Raw genomic sequence first — 17,198 nt, forward strand, 5'->3', positions numbered from 1 at the left:
ACCCCAGAAAGACAGAACTGTCACTTCTATTTTAGGAGGAAAAAACAGACTCAGCACCGATCAGTGCCCTGCCTGAGGCCCCTAATTCATCAGCGCAGCCTGACTCACAGCCCCACCCAGCCATCCTCCAGTGCTCTATCCTGTGGGAGTCAGAGGGACTGACTGGCCCCTCGTGTGACAGTTGTGTCCTGTGCCGAGGGCTCTAATGAGATGACAGCTTCACAGAATCAATTAGCCTTGGAAAGCAAAGGCCAAAAGGACTAGAAATGCAGCATCTGCGGGCTGTTCACCCTTCCTCTTTCCTCTACGGCTGATACAAATGCATTTGGATTCCTCACGGCTGCCTGCAGCCATTACACACAGAGACGCCTCTGTGCGCCACGCGTGCTGGCTCACGCCAGTCACGTCTGTCCTGGGCAGCCCCACACAGCTGTGTCCTAGGCTGGTGGCAGAGTACACGCGTGCGTGGCCTGGTGCTCATGGATTTGACACTTCAGAGATCTGGAGACGTGCGAGTGTCCTAAAGGTCTATGGCAGGTATCTATGTGTGACTCTTTTGAAGTCCAGAGCCCTTAAGAGTCTGGCCCAGTAGAACTGGCCACTGAGCGTGTGTGGAGCTTGGCAGACCGCCCAGCGCCTACCTCTCCTCCCATCAGAGCGTGTGCCGTCTCTCGCTTTGGGGACTTGGTGTTCACTTGCATTTCCCAATGTAATCGCTCAGTCGTGTCCGACTCTTTGCGACCCCATAGACTGTAGCCTACCAGGCTCCTCTGTCCATGGGATTTTCCAGGCAATAGAACTGGGGTGGATTGCCATTTCCTTCTCCAGCGGATCTTCCCGACCCAGGGATCGAACCTGGGTCTCCCACATTGTAGACAGACGCTTTTACCGTCTGAGCCACCAGGGAAGTCCCGTTACTGCATATAAGCAGGGATATTCTATGTTCGAGGAGTCCTTCAAATTGGGATGTTTTCAAAGTTCTCCCTTATGAATGTTGGTGAGTTTCATGAAAAAAAAAATTAAACTCTGGTTTAAAAAATAAACCCATGTTGGTCCCTGCATTTCAGAAGACACAGCTCCAGCTGCCTCGTGTGAGCAGCTGTGGGGCACCCTCTCTGTGCCCTTCTCGTGCTGCACAGGCTTCCGAGAGCAACCAGGGCACCTCGGCCACCAGGTCCTGGATGGATGAGCAGGAGTCTGTGCCCAGCAAGCACTGTCATGCCTCAAGTTGTATGTGGGTTTTGGAATCGCTTTTTTTCTCTGCCCGAACGTCTGCACCCCACCCGAGAGGGATCCGGTCTAGCTTTTCCGAGGTTACTCACTGTCTCTGAGTCACATTAGATTATCCACGCAGACTTCTGAGTGAGCGCTCACCCAAGGACAATGCCCTCCTCCCCCCGGGGAGCCAGGTAGAGCCAAGATGCTGCCCACGCAGGACAGCACATGTCACGCTCAGATCTGTAGGCTGTACAGAGAAGAGGTCACTCTTTCTCCTCTCCTGTGGGAGGGCTGGCCCTTTACTAACCTCTCCTTACACCCGAGTTATTCACAGGAAACGGGGTTTAACACAAAATAGCAAGAAACAAAGCCTATTTCACAACTTTTGTCCAAGCCAAAGGCATATGATGTGGAAACAAATTTCCGAAATTACTGACAAGCAGGCTGTGTTTTTCTTTTCAACTGTTCCTTTTTCTAATGCAGGGTTTCGCCTCAGACTTGAGAGGAACAAAGAAAAATCCAGGAGCAGCAGAATACTGACAATGCATCAGAGCAGCTTTATGAACAAAATCTGGGTTCAACAGGCTGCTAGAAAGAATGCATTTTCAATGGAAGTCATAAACATGTAACACCGTAAACAATAAATGTACTTATACTTCCTCAGGCTGCTATTTGGCTGCAGAGAGGAATGTGAGAAGTATATTCATGCCACCATTTCAACTAAAGATGTATATTTAGAAAGGGTACATTTCTAAACATGGCTCCCAAAATAAAGTTTGGAGAGCTCAATGGCCGGGAGCTGAAGCAAGGCCTTTGGAACGGTCTGATTAGCTCTCGGGAGGTATTTTATTAAAAACTAACCCACAGAAAGAAAACAGTACAGATTTACTTTGTGTGGTTTACTTGTCTCCTATTATAAATAGTCAGATGAGCCCAGCTTTTTATTTTTATTTATTTATTTATTTTTTATTTTTACTTTATTTTACTTTACAATACTGTATTGGTTTTGCCATACATTGACATGAATCCACCACGGGTGTATACAAGCTCCCAATCCTGAATCCCCCTCCCACCTCCCACCCCATATCATCTCTCTGGATCATCCCTATGCACCAGCCCCAAGCATCCTGTATCCTGTATCGAACATAGACTGGCACTTCATTTCTTACATGATAGTATACATGTTTCAATGCCATTCTCCCAAATTATCCCACCCTCTCCCTCTCCCTCAGAGTCCAAAAGTCCGTTCTATACATCTGTGTCTCTTTCTCTGTCTCGCATACAGGGTCATCATTACCATCTTTCTAAATTCCGTATATATGTGTCAGTATACTGTATTGGTGTTTTTCTTTCTGGCTTACTTCACTCTGTATAATCGGCTCGAGTTTCATCCATCTCATTAGAACTGATTCAAATGTATTCTTTTTAATGTGAGCCCAGCTTTTTAGGGACAAAAAGAGCTTAGTGGCTTTGCTGCTAAGGTTTGGTCACACACAATCTGGTGTCATGAGGGTTTCACAAAGGGCTGCATGGTCCAGGAGAAGGAACAGTGGAAGACCCTCCCACAGGGGCTGTTTCCCCAATTACAAAACCAAACGTAAGTACCATAGAAAACACCCATAATCCCACTATCCAGATTTAATTATTTAAAACATTTCAATTATATCTTCTTTTGGTCTGTTTTCAATGTACATATACTTTTAAGAATACGTTGCTTAAAACAAAAACAGATGTAACTAACGTGGTTTTGTATCCTTTTATAAAAACAGATATATGGAGATATAATCCAGGAGGCACTACTGGTAAAGAACTCACCTGCCAATGCAGGAGACTCAAGAGACTCAGGTTCAGTCCCTGGGTTGGGAAGATCCCATGGAGAAGGGTATGACAACCCCCTCCAGTATTTTTGCCTGGAGAATCCCATGGACAGAGGAGCCTGGCAGGCTACAGTCCATGGGACTGCAAAGAGTCAGAAACAACTGAATTGACTAAGGACACAGCACAATCCACATACCATACAGTTCACCCATTTAAAGAACATAATCAGCAGTATTTGATATAGTCAAGGTCGTGAAGCCATGAGCACAGTCAATTTTAGGATATCTTCATTACCTCCAAAGAAACCCTATATCCACTAGCAGTCACTCCCCATTCCCCCCAACTCCATCCCCACCAGCCTGGGGCAACCAATCACTCATCCATGGCAGTGAATTTGCCTATTCTGGACATTTCATAAAAATGGAATCATACAATGTGTGTTCTTTTGTGACTACTTCTTGCACTAAGCATAATGTTTTCAAGATCATCCATGATGTAGCACGTATCAGTACATCCATCATTTCTTCATATTGTGGAATAATATTCTATTATGTGCATACATCACACTCATTCATTCTTCAATTGATAGCTACTTCAGTTGTGTTCCACTTCTTGCTACTGTGAAAAACACTGCTGTGAACAGTTGTTCACAAGTTTTTGTGTGGACACAGTTTCATTTCTCTTAGATATATACACAGGAGTGGAACTGGACCCCGTAACTTTTAAGTTTATTTAACATTCTGTTGTTGTTCAGTTGCTCTGTCTTTGCAACCCCGGGGACTGTGGCATGTCAGACTTCCCTGTCCTTCAACCATCTCCCAGAGCTTGCTCAAACTCATATCCATTGAGTTGGTGATGTCATCCAACCATCTCGTCCTCTGTTGTCCCTTCTCTTGCCTTCAGCCTTGCCCAGTATCAGGGTCCCTTCGAATGAGTCAGCTCTTCGCATCAGGTGGCCGAAGTGTTGGAGCTTCAGCTTCAGCATCAGTCCTTCCAATGAATAGTCAAGACTGATTTCCTTTAGGATTGACTGGTTTGATCTCCTTGCAGTCCAAGGGACTCTCAGGAGTCTTCTCTAACACCATAGTTCAAAAGCATCAATTCTTTGCCACTCAGCCTTCTTTACAGTCAAACTCTCACATACATACATGACTACTGGAAAAATCATAGCTTTGACTATACGGACCTTTATGTAATGTCAGCAATGTAATGTCTCTGCTTTTAAAAATGCTGTCTAGGTTTGTCATCGCTTTTCTTCCAAGGAGCAAGTGTCTTAATTCTGTGGCTGCAGTCACCATCTGCAGTGATTTTGGAGCCCAAGAAAATAAAGTCTGTCACTGTTTCCATTGTTTCTCCATCTATTTGCCATGAAATGATGGGACCATATGCCATGATCTTCGTTTTTTGAATGTTGAATTTTACGCCAACTTTTTCACTCTCCTCTTTCACCTTCATCAAGAGGCTCTTTAACCTCCTCTTCGCTTTCTGCCATAAGGGTGGTGTCATCTGCATATCTGAGGTTATGGATATTTCTGCCGGCAGTCTTGATTCCAGCTTGTGCTTCATCCAACCCGGCATGTCACATGATGTACTCTCTACAGGAGACATTCTGAGGAACCATTAGTCTGCTTTCTGCAGCAGCTGTGTCACTGCACGTTCCCACCGTACAAGGGTTCCCGTTTCTCCACATCCTCACTAACTGCGACTGTCTTTTTCATTCTAGTGGTTGAGAAGTAGCACTGCATTAGGTTTCGATTGGCATTTCTCTGATGACTAATGACTTTGAATATCTTTTGTATGCTTACTGGTCATTTGCATATCTTCTTTGGAGAAATATCTGTCCAGATCCTCTGCCGATTTCTTAATTAGGTTTTTGTTATTGAGTTGTAAGAGTCCTTTGTACCAGTGATCCCCAATCTTTTTGGCACCAGGGACTGGTTTCATAGAAGACAATTTTTCCACGGACCAGGTTCGTGGCGGGGGATGGTTTCAGAATGGTTCAAGCGCTACTGCCCACTGTATTTCTATTATTATTACATCAACTCCACCTCGGATCATCAGGCATTAGATCCTGGAGGCTGCAGACCCCTGCGTTATATATTCTAGGTACAAGGCTCTTAGACATATGATTTGCAAACTCTGGGTTGTTTTTTCCCTTGCTTGATGGTATGTTTGCAGCATAAATGTTTTAATGTTGATGAAGTCCAATGTATCTTTTTTTTCCTCTTGTTGTGCATACTTTTGGTATCTTATCTAAGAAGTTTTTAATCTACCTCCAAATCACAGAGATTTATTCCTATATTTTCTTCTAAGAGTTTCATAGTTTCTGTTCTTCTAGGATCCATTCTGAGTTAACCTTTGTATACAGTGTGAGGGAGGAGTCTGACCTCATTCTTTGGCATGTGGATGTCCAGTTGCTGTAGCACTATTTGCTGAAAAAACTATACTTTCCCCCACTGAGTTGTCATGACACTCTTATCTGGAGGCTTTCTAAAATTTATTTTTAAATTGGATATATGGCTTTATATTTTTTACTTACTGTATGATAAGCACTTCACAATTCCACTTTTAAAAATTTAAAAAGCAGACTCTGAGGAGGCAAAGAGGAAGCCTTGGGAAGCCACTCTGCTTGTTAAGACTTCCTGGTTTCTGTTTGATTCCTGTTTGCTCTGTAGAGTTCTTATCTCCTGATAACACCAAACAGGAGGTAGTCCGTTAGGATCCAGTTTTTAGGTAACAAGATAGTGGAACCAGTAATAATGAAGACAGGACTCTCCAGACCTGGGGCAGACTTTAACACCTTCCAGCAAAAAGCAGTGTGGCAGTGCGTGATGCGATCTGAACACCAGAGCCACATGCTTGGAGGACTCACAGAGCATGGCCTCACCGATGTCCCCCCTCCCCAGGCAGGCTGCTCTGGGGCCCACAGAACTAGCGGCCTCCCTGGCCTTGCACCCCTCAGCAAATCCACAGGCTGCCAGTGGGTCTCCCCTCCTGAGGTCCCCACTCCAGGTAATACTATCGCACCTTTAGACATTTCTTAAGAGCTTCCTCATTTTCTTAATTTAGATCTCCTCAAACCAAGGAGACCACCTCAACAAGATGGTCAAGCTCTGGGTCTCCTCAGCCAGCCTCGTGGTCTCACTGTTCTAGAGGGTAAGCTGCCTGAGAAAAGAGAAAAGCACCAAGATCACAGGGCTTTGGAGACTTCAGAGGCTGGCACAGCCTGTGCTTGTGAGATAACACAGAATCACGAGGGCAAGTCAGGGTTCAGCAACTGACAGCTAACTGCTAACCATGTGGAGAACCAGGCCCTTCCTCCAAAAACAGTGGTATTTTATAATTCAGGTTTTGAGCTCCAAAGTGCCTTCAGAAACCCCCAAAGTTGCTTTTAATTATTGAGTGAGAATAACGAACAAAAGTGCTTAGTACTGTTTAATCCAAGTCTACGGGGAGCCTGGTGGGCTGCCATCTATGGGGTCGCACAGAGTCGGACACAACTGAAGCGACTTAGCAGCAGCAGTCTATATTTACTAATTATCACTGGCTGTTGTTAACATGGGTTTGGCTCCTGAGCACCTGCGGCCTCACTCACCTCCTGACCCAGCTCAGCACTGGGCAACATGTGAAAAAGGAGGCCAAGTGTGTGGACATTGCCATTAGACCTGGAGCCCTCTGGGTGAGGAAGTCTTTGAACATGGCCTGTCAGAGGAAGCGGCAGAGTGGGGCACAGGTTGGAGCATTGTCCCAAGCTCCCTGAACAGAAGGGGAAGGACATGTGACCTGAGGCAAGCATGCAGATGGTGGCCCACACTGACAGAGGGACAGTGTGACCTGAAGAGATGTCCAAGGTCCCCTTGAGTCTCAGAGGCCCTTCAATCCCTCCTGGACTCGACAGCAGAGGCAACATGAACCAAAGAAATACCCTGGCCATCTCGGGCAGGAAGGATGTGCACAAATGACCACATCCGAAAGGTCCACACTTGATGAAACTGTGAGGAAACAGGCATTCTTGTGGCCAGTGGGAATGAACATTGGTGCAACCCTTATGGGGGAGAATTTGGCAATATGTAACAAAACCACATGTGAGTTTACATTTTGACATTCTGCTACGATTTTACCATGAAGCTATATCCCCAATAAGACAAAAATACACATCCACAAGGTTGTTCACTGAAGTGTTATTTGTAACTGCAAAATATCATAAACCATCTACATGCCTATAAGAGACTGAATATACTATAGAACATTAACACAATGAAGTCAGTCTTCACGGCTGTGTTAAGGAAAAAACAAGAGGAAGGGAAGATACCTAAGAACTGACGTGGAGTGATTTCCAGAGTGTACCGGTAAGTGAAAAGAGCATGCGGGAGAGTGTCCTTAGCATGGATACCCTCTGAGTAAGAAAGGAGGGGAAATGAACCCAGAGAGGATGAGCCAGAGACTAAGGACACTGGTTCACTACTGGGGTGAGGGTGGGGGTGGGGAGGATGGCATGGATGCATAGGGTTGGGGAGACGGCACTTTTCTGAGTATGGGATTCTACAGCTTTGGTTTGGGGAACCATGTTAATGCCTCAAAGGCAAAGAATAGAAAGGAAAATCAAAGACGGGGTTGGGTCCTCATTTGCTCAAACGGCAAAATTAAAGAGAAATAAAACTAGTAAAGAACTATCTCCACTGAACAGAAAAGCCTGAAAAGTAACGAAAGGTGGACAGGAATAAATACTGTAGCAGATCTTATGTCCCCAGAATGGTGCAACGCTCTTCTAAGAATTTGCTGCTCCCTCAGCAAAAGGTAGCATCTATGCCCCTCTGGCCTCTTTGACCACTTTGACTAATAGCGCAGGAAGGATGTGAGATTATTTTACTTCCGAGATGAGCCATACTTTTACTGTCATAACAGGCAGTACAGCGTCTACCTGTCTTTTTCTCTAGGGACGCTTGTGCTTAGAACCCAGCCACCACAATGAAGGAAGCCCAGGCCACAAGGAGAAGAACCAAGGCCCTCAGCCTGAACTCCCAGCCAGCACTCAGTGTCTACACGCAAGCCGTGTGAGCACCATCTTGGAAGCAGGTCCTCCAGCCCTGGGTCCAGCCTCCCCATCTGACACTATGTGGAGCAGGAAGAAAGCTTTACTGCTAGGCCTGGTGAAATTATAAATTTGTGAGCAAAATAAATCATTGCTATTGTTTTAAGCTACCCCATTTGGGGCTGTTTGTTACATGGCAATAGATAACCAACACACACGCCTATACCTTATTCACAACCATCTCTACTCCCAGACCACCCGAGAGCCAGGATATAGCCAACATGTGCTTCAGGCCGGCCAAGCAGATGTGGAAACCCAGCACCAATGCTCCTGCACTTTCTTCAAAAGCCCCTCTTCCAAAGACAGCTGTCTGTTCACACAGTTCTGGTTCTCTGTGGTTTCCTAGCTTGGGCAGATTAGAATCAGTAAATTAAGGAGAAGGGTGGGAGATGAGGATAAGCACTCAAGGAAGGGCAATTAGAAGGACACACAGCAACACCAGCCAACGGACAACTGACAGAAAATGCTGCAGAGTCTGTGGTCTGGGATGGCTCAGACCGGATGAAAGGCCCGAACTCGGTGGCCTCGCCAGACCACAGGCCTGAATTTCCATGTGTTGTACTGAGTCTCTAATTCAGTAAGGCAAGATGAAATCATCCCTGCCTGCTCTGCCTAAGGGGGCCAGGAAGTGCCATGTGGTTTTTAGAGATTTTTATCAGGCGCAGAAGATGAAAAGAGATTCTGGTGCCTAAAGGGGTAGCGCTAAAGTGCCTGGAAGAAAGGTCGGCGACAGCAGCGCTAGGCCGGGGGCTGGGCCGCGTGCCAGCAGGGCCTCCCACAAACCCGAGACGAGGCGAGACACGCACATGTAGACACATACGGAGGGAACGATGCTGCAAAGCTGTTAATTTTCAGAACTCTTTTTTAAAAAGCAAGCATTTACTCAGATCATTTTCTCACATCACACAGTTCTCCTCCAGATCCTCCTGAGTCTGATGAGGGTCAAGACAGCTGACTGCCCAGGGAGAAAGGGAACCGGGGTGGGGGAGTGGGAGTCAGTGGTAAACAGGACATTTCTAGAACAGTTGTGTATGATCCCACCCTAGCTTAGCAGGAAGCCTACTTCCCACTCTAGCTGGTAAATTAAGTCAGAGGTCCAGGCAGTGGGTCAGAGGCCAGCAAAGGCATATGGTCTTTTTTGGCCCTGACAGAGTAGGCTGGGGGTAGGTTCTGGGGCCTCTTCCATAGTGAAATAAAGGCTGAGGGCACAAAGAGGAAGGCCCCAGGTGCTTCCGGTCAACAGAAACACGGTCATCTGGTCAGGTGTCAAACACTTTAGCAACTGAACATGGCTTCGTCCTACTCCACGGGCGGATGCTGGGCTTCAGAACCTGAGTGGCTGGAGGCCTGCGGTAAAGCACAGTCTGAGAGGACCCACCAAGATGGCAGTCCTGGCAGCCAAAGGACCCTGGAATCTCAGATCAGGTTTTGAGTGCTCCATCACTTAGCAACTGTAAAATTAACCTAATTAACTTCTGTGAGGTTGGGTCTCTCCACCTACAAAATGGAGACAGTACTAGCTGGTTTGCAACACTGTTCAAGGGATCAGAGTAATTCTATTAAAGGATCTAGCAGAATCTGGCAGATGGCAGCTTATATTAATCACAAATGCTCTCAAGTCAATGTCCAGCTTGTTATACTAATACTGTGCAAATAATGCTGATGGTAAACCTTCAAAAGCCCTGGACACAGCTGAGGAGTCTCAGAAGTTGAGAATACAATGGTTATTGAAGAATTAGACTTCTGTTGCTAATGATTTTGTGAATTTCCCTACTGGTCACCCAGCTGCTCAGATCAAATGCTAGGGGTAACCTCTGACTGCTCTGGTTCTCGCCATCATGCGTGGAATTCACCCGCAAACCCAGCCAGCTCCCTCCAAGAGTCTCCCAAAGGCAGCTGCGTCTCAGCCCCACTCTCGGCTGCCACCATCACCTCCCATCCACCCTCCTCCTCCTCCACCTCTTCTCCATGAGAGTCACGTATCTTTTTCAAACTCAAATCAGATCAACATTTTGTCCTGCTCAAAACCCTCCCAGGGCCTCGATCTGACTGACAAGGAGCTGACCTGAGGGGGCCGTGCCTCTGTCCCTCGCTCACTGTCACCCACGCCAACCTCATGGTGGTTCCCTGAACACTGCAGCCACATCCCTGCTTTGGGGCCTCTGAACCTTCTGGTTCCCACACCTGGAAGCTCCCCCGACACAGACCACAGGGCTCGCTTCCTCACTCTGGCCAAGGCTCTGCCCAAGTGTCACATCCTCAAAGAGGCCCTCCCCTTGAGAGCACTGAGACGATCAATCTAAAGCAGCCATTCTGGCTACTTTCCATTCTCCCTTGTTTGGCTTTATTGTAATCCTTATCAGCACCTGATGTTCATTGCTCACTGTCTCCCAGACTAGAGTTCAAGTTCCCTAAGAGCATGGCCCTCATCTGTCTGGTTCACCACTGTGTCCCCAGTGCCTGGAACAGGGCCTGGTACAGAAGAGCTGCTCGGAGGGCTGAAGCACGAAGACCTGAGTTTACACGTAGATCAGCCAGGCCAGGGCAGCCAGCTTTACCTTTTTCCCCGCGGTGGGGCTGCTCTCCGCGCTCTGCACAGGGCTCCTCTGGGGGCTCCGGTTTTCCTGGGGGACACACCTAGCCATGTACACACTGTAGTCCAGAAGCATCTTTTGCCGCACGCCGCCCACCAGCTCCTTCTGCTTCGGCTGGGCCACGAGCTCGTCCACGCTGCCTTTGCTGCTGCTGCGGCTGTGGGTCAGGTGCCCCGAGGGGCTGCTGTGTCTGCTATGTGAGGGCAAAACCCCTGGGACAAAGAAGAGATGGCTGTTAACACAGACGAAGAGCGTAACAGCAAGGGAAACGGAACACAAAGCGTACTGCACTGGGTTCAATTGAAAAGTGGCTAAAATGCTATCAATCACTGTTCAAAAAACATAAGACTATTTCCCACCCTGAAAGACACCTTCCACTGTAATGATAGATCACTTTTTTAGAAGAGTTTTCATTTTTCTTCAAGATGATTCAGAGTAATGGGAGCCATGATACATATCTGGTAGGTACCTTTCTTTCTTCCTGGTAACCTCTTAGGGTCAAATGCAGGACTGATATACCTCCCAGGGGCACATGGAAAGGGGGCAGAAAGCTAACTGGAACTGCCTTAAGCCTGTGGATGGACAAATACACCATCTTTCATTCATTCATTCAACACATTTTTTAAATCAAGCACTTTCTCTGGGCCAGTTTCACATTAAGAAAAAGACTAAGACATACACAATAACTGCCCTTTCACTCAGGCACCCAGGCAAATAAACCACAGTTTTCTGTAATAAGCACTGTGACTGAAGCACGACTGGGAAGCAGAGGGAGAGTGCCTCTGCCCGAGAGAGCTGAGAGGCGCTTCCTGCAGCACTGACCTCCACAGGCAGTGACCTCTGGACTGCCCCTTGAAGAAACAGTAGGCAATTTTCCTGGCCCAGGTGGGGAAGAGCATGCCAGGTAGAGGGAACTGCATATGCAGAAAGCAAAGACAGTGTCCTCCAGGCCCTGTCTGGAGGACAGGGAGAGTCAGTGATGTTCCAAGCAAAGTACATGGGACAGAGGGACAGGAAATGAGCACAGGGGCCTGATGCAAACGCAGCGAGTCAGGAGCCCAAGGATTCTGGCACTTGGATGGTGGTCTTGGGCATGGAGGCCATGCTGAAGGCCGGGAGCTTGGGAGCATGAGCCACCTTCTCATCAGCCTTCTTATTATAACTAGGGTTCTCCTGCTGCTGCTGCTCTCAGAGGAGCCTCAATACGTAAAAATAAATATAGTCCTTAAGGAACCAGCAAAGAGAATAAAAAACAAAACTATGAATGTTTCCATCACTGGTTAAATGATTCAGTTCAGAGTACTGCAGTGAGCAGCCTAGAAGGGAAAGGACCCCTGAACACACCTTCGGTGGCACAGTCACCAGTTCAGGGTGGGCTTCCTTCCTACCTGGGACTCTCTCTCAGTCTGCTCACAGGCCCTTTAAAAATACATAAGCACTCAGCACACATGTCATTACCTGCTCTACTTCCAGAGACACCAGGTGGCTTCTTGGTTTCTGACTTCAGCTTAGATGCCAGAATAAATCTCCTAAACCACTCCTCTTTTTCTCGGCCAGTTCTCCCAAAGAGATAGAGTATCTGATCTCGATGGCCAGATCGCGTTCCCTCCTGAGGGTGGGGTGGCTTCTTAGGGTCCTCGCCTCCCAGCTCCCGCTCAGCTGGTGGCTTCTCTTCACAAGTTTCTTTGTCAGTCTGGGCCTTAGACATAAAGTCATCTTGTTGACCAAGCTCAATACAAATGGGGTACTTTTTATTCCAGATTCTTTTTCGAGCCAGACTTTTAGGCACAAGATAAACCTACAGAGAAAGGGAAATGATTTACATGCTAAATTAAGAATTGGCTATGATGAACACTACTACTGTGCAGGGCACAGATGCAGACGTCACCGTCACTTTTGACTGCAATGATGAACGTAAAAGAGCTACCATCTGTCCATAACACGACTAGAGAAACTATAACTTTTCAGAATATTTATTTATTATTTATTTGACTGCCAGGTCTTAGTTACAGCACACGGGATCTTTAGTTGTAGCATGTGAACCTTTGAAACTAGAATTTATAGAAATGACTTTTTCTTCAAAATAAGTCCAGAAAGGAGATGTTCAAGAATGTTTGCCAGTTACAAATATCTATGATTTCCAGGTAACAGTAGCACAATAACTATTTAGAGGATTATCATCAATTAAGTCTGGATATGAACTGAATTTAATGACCCTAGGCCAAACTTAAGCTGAGGAGGGGATAAAAAAGAATTTATCAAACTAGATCTCGACAAGAAGCTCAAGTTAATCAACCTCAAGTTAAGAATGAATTTATAAACAAAAAAAATTTTTTTAACTTGTGCAATTTTGGGGAAACTCAAAGATCATGCACGAGAGTTTTAAGAACAGAGAACCTACAGCTTTTTGGAATAACAAATAATTTACATTTCTCAAGAACAGAAGTATGTGATACTTTTAACAAAATGTGGCTATTTTGCATATATATCCATAATTTCCAATTTATAGGGCCTCCATTAGTTATTAGCCAGCACTGTAATGTGTGACTTTTTGTTTGACCAAAAAAATTAACTCTCGAAGTCAGAAGGGTGTATGATGCCTTTGCTTCTCAAACTGTGGTCCATGGACTAGCAGCATAGATATGACCTGGGAGTCACAAAAATGCAGACTCTCAGGGCCCCCTCATAATTGCTGAATTGGATTCTGCAATTTAAAAGACACTCGGGTAATTTATATGCATATTAACGTCTGACAGGTACTGCTCTAAATTAGACTAATCCTTTAAAAACACACACAACCTTTTTAAGGGAGAAAAATACAGTACAGCATCCAAGATTCCAAATGCTTTTCATTCATCTAAGCTTCCAAAATTAGACAGGCTCACCTTGCTGTCTGAGAGGTCGTAGATTTTCTGGCTGATGTAGGTGACCTCTGGTTTTGTTTCATTGTAGCTTGCCCTTCTGGATATATTTTTATTGGGCTTTGAAAGTCTCAAGGTCCCACCCTCAAGTCGAACAAAGACTGAATGTGTCAAAGTCGCATGGTAAGTTTCTGGATCATAGTTGTAAATCTCATTCATCCATCCCTGATGGAGAAAATTTTCCATTAATAAAATGAGAATAAACAGACATCTGACTCAGTATGAAAACGATGGCCACTTTGGTATTCAGGACACTGAAGCCAAGCTTGACAATGATGCAAGTACTAACTTATTTAACAAGAGACTGTTGAGACAAGTTGCTTAGCTTGAAGGATGATCAGTGCTGAGGAGTAATTTGATATGTTTTTGATAACTAAAAACCTGGATTCAGGCGGGGAGAAGATAATGTCCATTTTCCTAAATTAAAGGTTTCTTTCTTTTTTTGAAGCTGATAAGCAAATCAGGAAACTTAAAAGTTGTTTTGATGTAAATATAACTGTCTCACCCTGACCTCCTCTGGGGACCAGTGATCCCACACAATCTGTTCTTCTTAATTAACCCAACACATCCATTTCTCAGCCCGCCTGAAAACAATCTTTGAGATTTCACAGACCATATTAACTCATGTTACAGTACCATTCTCCATTTATATCTCAGTGAAATCACATAGTAAAGCAGATGATCAAGAGTTAGGTATTAAATAGAACTTTCCTGGTGGCGCAGTGGATAAGAATCTGCCTGCCAAGGTAGGGGACGCAGGTTCGATTCCTGGTCTGGGAAGATACCACATGCCTAGCAGAACTAAGCCTGTGCACCACAACGACTGAAGCTCTCACTCTAGAGCCTGTGCTCCGCAACAAGAGATGCCCCTACTCGCCCCAGTCAGAGAAAGCCCGCATGCAGCAACGAAGACACGGCGCAACCAAAAACAAATAGACAGAGTGTACAAATAAATAAACTGCACTTATACATATGCTATTTCAAAAAAAGAGGCATTAAATAAATCACAGATACGATCAACAATACACCAAAATTTAAAGATATATAATAACTTTTAAAGTTGTGTTCCAGGTTCCCCTACCCATTAATATAAGTTTAAAAATCCACATATGAATACAAACAGCAAACATATGTATACACACGTGTGTGTGTGTGTGTGTGTGTGTGTACAGGCTGTGCTGGGTCTTCACGGTGGTGGTTGGGCTTCTCGTGTTGCGCAGCATATATGTGTGTGTGTGTGTGTGTGTGTGTAGGCTGTGTTGGGTCTTTACGGTGTTGCTTGGGCTTCTTGTGTTGCTCAGCGTGTGTGTGTGTGTGTGTGTGTGTGTGTGTGTGTGTAGGCTGTGCTGGGTCTTCACGGTGGTGCTTGGGCTTCTTGTGTTGCGCAGTGTGTGTGTGTGTGTGCATGTGTAGGCTGTGCTGGGTCTTCACTGTGGTGCTTGGGTTTCTCGTGTTGCGCAGCATGTGTGTGTGTGCGTGTGTGTGTGTGGCTTCTCGTGTTGCGCAGCATGGGCTCTAGAGTAAGGGCTCAGTAGTTGCAGTGCAAGGGTTTAGCTGCCCCAGGGCAGGTGGGATCTTAGTTCCCTGACCAGGGATCAAACCCACATCCCCTGCAATGGAGGGCAGATTCTTAACCACTGGACGACCAAAGGAGCAAACATATTGAACAGTACAGGCAATACACAACACCGTTACACCGTTATAAAATTCTGCTAAAGCTGGTTTTAGCTGTAGTCAGTATTCATCACTTAACACTGCCAGACCCACAGTACTTTTTCAGATGATATGGGTGCCCCAGATCTCTTTAAATGAAGTTCTTAAGGGAATTTTAATTACTATGTTCCCACTCTCATTTCATAAATGTCTTTGAAATAAACAGAAAAATGCTGAAGATCACTATACTGGAGTTGGGGTTGTCATTCAAGAAATAGCCATTTCCATGGTGAATATTTGAGTCTCACACTAAAATCTTGAATTGAGATCCTTGGCAAGTGAGGGATTCTCAAAATTCTGTTTCATTCTTTCATCCATTCATCAAAATATTCACTGAATCTACATGCCAAGTAGTGTGTCAGGAGTTGATACACAGATTTTTAAAAGAACAAGATTCTTGACACAAAGGTACTCCCAAAACAGGAGAGAACAATCAGTCATTTCACCATTCCACGACCCCACTAGAGTAACCATTTAAAAAAGTCCTCACAAAGAGTATCCTGAGCACATGATTGGAAATAAAAACAGACAGATATACTTCTTTGTCATTGGGTGTGTGTGTATGAAATTTAAGAGCCAATTATATAGATTTATACACTTCAGATCTTTTGCATGAGCTAGGAGTATTTCTCCATCCTCCCAATGAGTCATTGCATCTATTTAAAAAATGCTGGATGAGCAAGCAAGCAGTGGCCATGGGAAGAGGGTATAATCTAGGTGTTTGAAAAGAAAGGGCAATGATCCAAGCAATGATGCAAAAATAAAGGGGACAGGCGAAACAGCAGCACTGGAAGGTCTGAAGTGCAGTGGACTCTCAGAGCATCAGCTTGGGTGGGCTTATTTCGCTTAGGACAGAACTTAATGCAATTTTTGGTTCACAGTTTGTCTTTTTCTTCAGTCTATTATTATGGTGAAGTCCATTCACTGATTTTTGAATGTTGAACAGCTTGCATTCTTGGGAAAATTATGTATGGATCATGATGTGCTTTAGTTGGATTATACCAGCTCACGAGAGCTGATTCCACACATCTTTTCCCAACTCCACGTTCAGGGACCTTATGCTGGTAACTTGCCAATTGGTCATGGTGGGAGATTTACACCATGGAAATCCATACAAAGAGGGTTTCCCCCACCAACTGGGGAGCCAGTTTACCAGCACAACACAACTCCTATGCTATTTAAACATTGTTGAATTCGGTTTGCTGGTCCATTTGTCCCAGTGCATGAGGGAAGGGTTTTTTTTTGTCCATTTGTCCCAGTGCATGAGGGAAGGGTTTTTTTTTGCAATATCTTTTGGTGTTATCTAGCAATGGCACCCCACTCCAGTACTCTTGCCTGGAAAACCCTATGGACGGAGGAGCCTGGTGGGCTGCAGTCCATGGGGTCGCTAAGAGTCGGACACGACTGAGCGACTTCACTTTCACTTTTCACTTTCATGCATTGGAGGAGGAAATGGTAACCCACTCCAGTGTCCTTGCCTGGAGAATCCCGGGGATGGGGGAGCCTGGTGGGCTGCCGTCTATGGGGTCGCACAGAGTTGGGCACGACTGAAGCGACTTAGCAACAGCAGCAGCAGCCTCATAAAATGAGTTGAGAAGTGTTCCTTCTATTTTCTGGAAGAGTTTGTATAGAAATAACATTTCTTCCTTAAAGGTTTGGTAAACTTGCTATGGAAGCCATGTAGGTCTCGTTTTCTTTATAGAAAGGTTTTAAATATGAATTCAATTTCTTTAGTTACTATTGGACTATGCAGGTTATCTATTTCTTCTTGAGTGAGCTTTGATACTTTATAAGGAAATTTGTCTATTTCATTAAGTTATCCAGCTTCTGGGCATAACGTTA

At 45.4% G+C, this 17,198-nt stretch overlaps 1 protein-coding gene across 1 annotated transcript in view; it reads right to left on the reverse strand.

The window, feature by feature from the left end:
* Positions 1-17,198, reverse strand: part of TEX2 (testis expressed 2) — a 110,693-nt gene that overhangs the window by 31,702 nt on the left and 61,793 nt on the right. The window contains exons 3-5 of the mRNA XM_068976833.1: positions 13,608-13,808; positions 12,181-12,520; positions 10,687-10,934 (exon numbers count right to left, since the gene is read on the reverse strand). Coding sequence (XP_068832934.1) covers positions 10,687-10,934; positions 12,181-12,520; positions 13,608-13,808 — 789 coding nt within the window. The remainder of the gene's footprint in view (positions 1-10,686; positions 10,935-12,180; positions 12,521-13,607; positions 13,809-17,198) is intronic.

This window comes from Capricornis sumatraensis, chromosome 8 (genome assembly GCF_032405125.1).
Source record: "Capricornis sumatraensis isolate serow.1 chromosome 8, serow.2, whole genome shotgun sequence".
Taxonomy (NCBI): domain Eukaryota; kingdom Metazoa; phylum Chordata; class Mammalia; order Artiodactyla; family Bovidae; genus Capricornis; species Capricornis sumatraensis.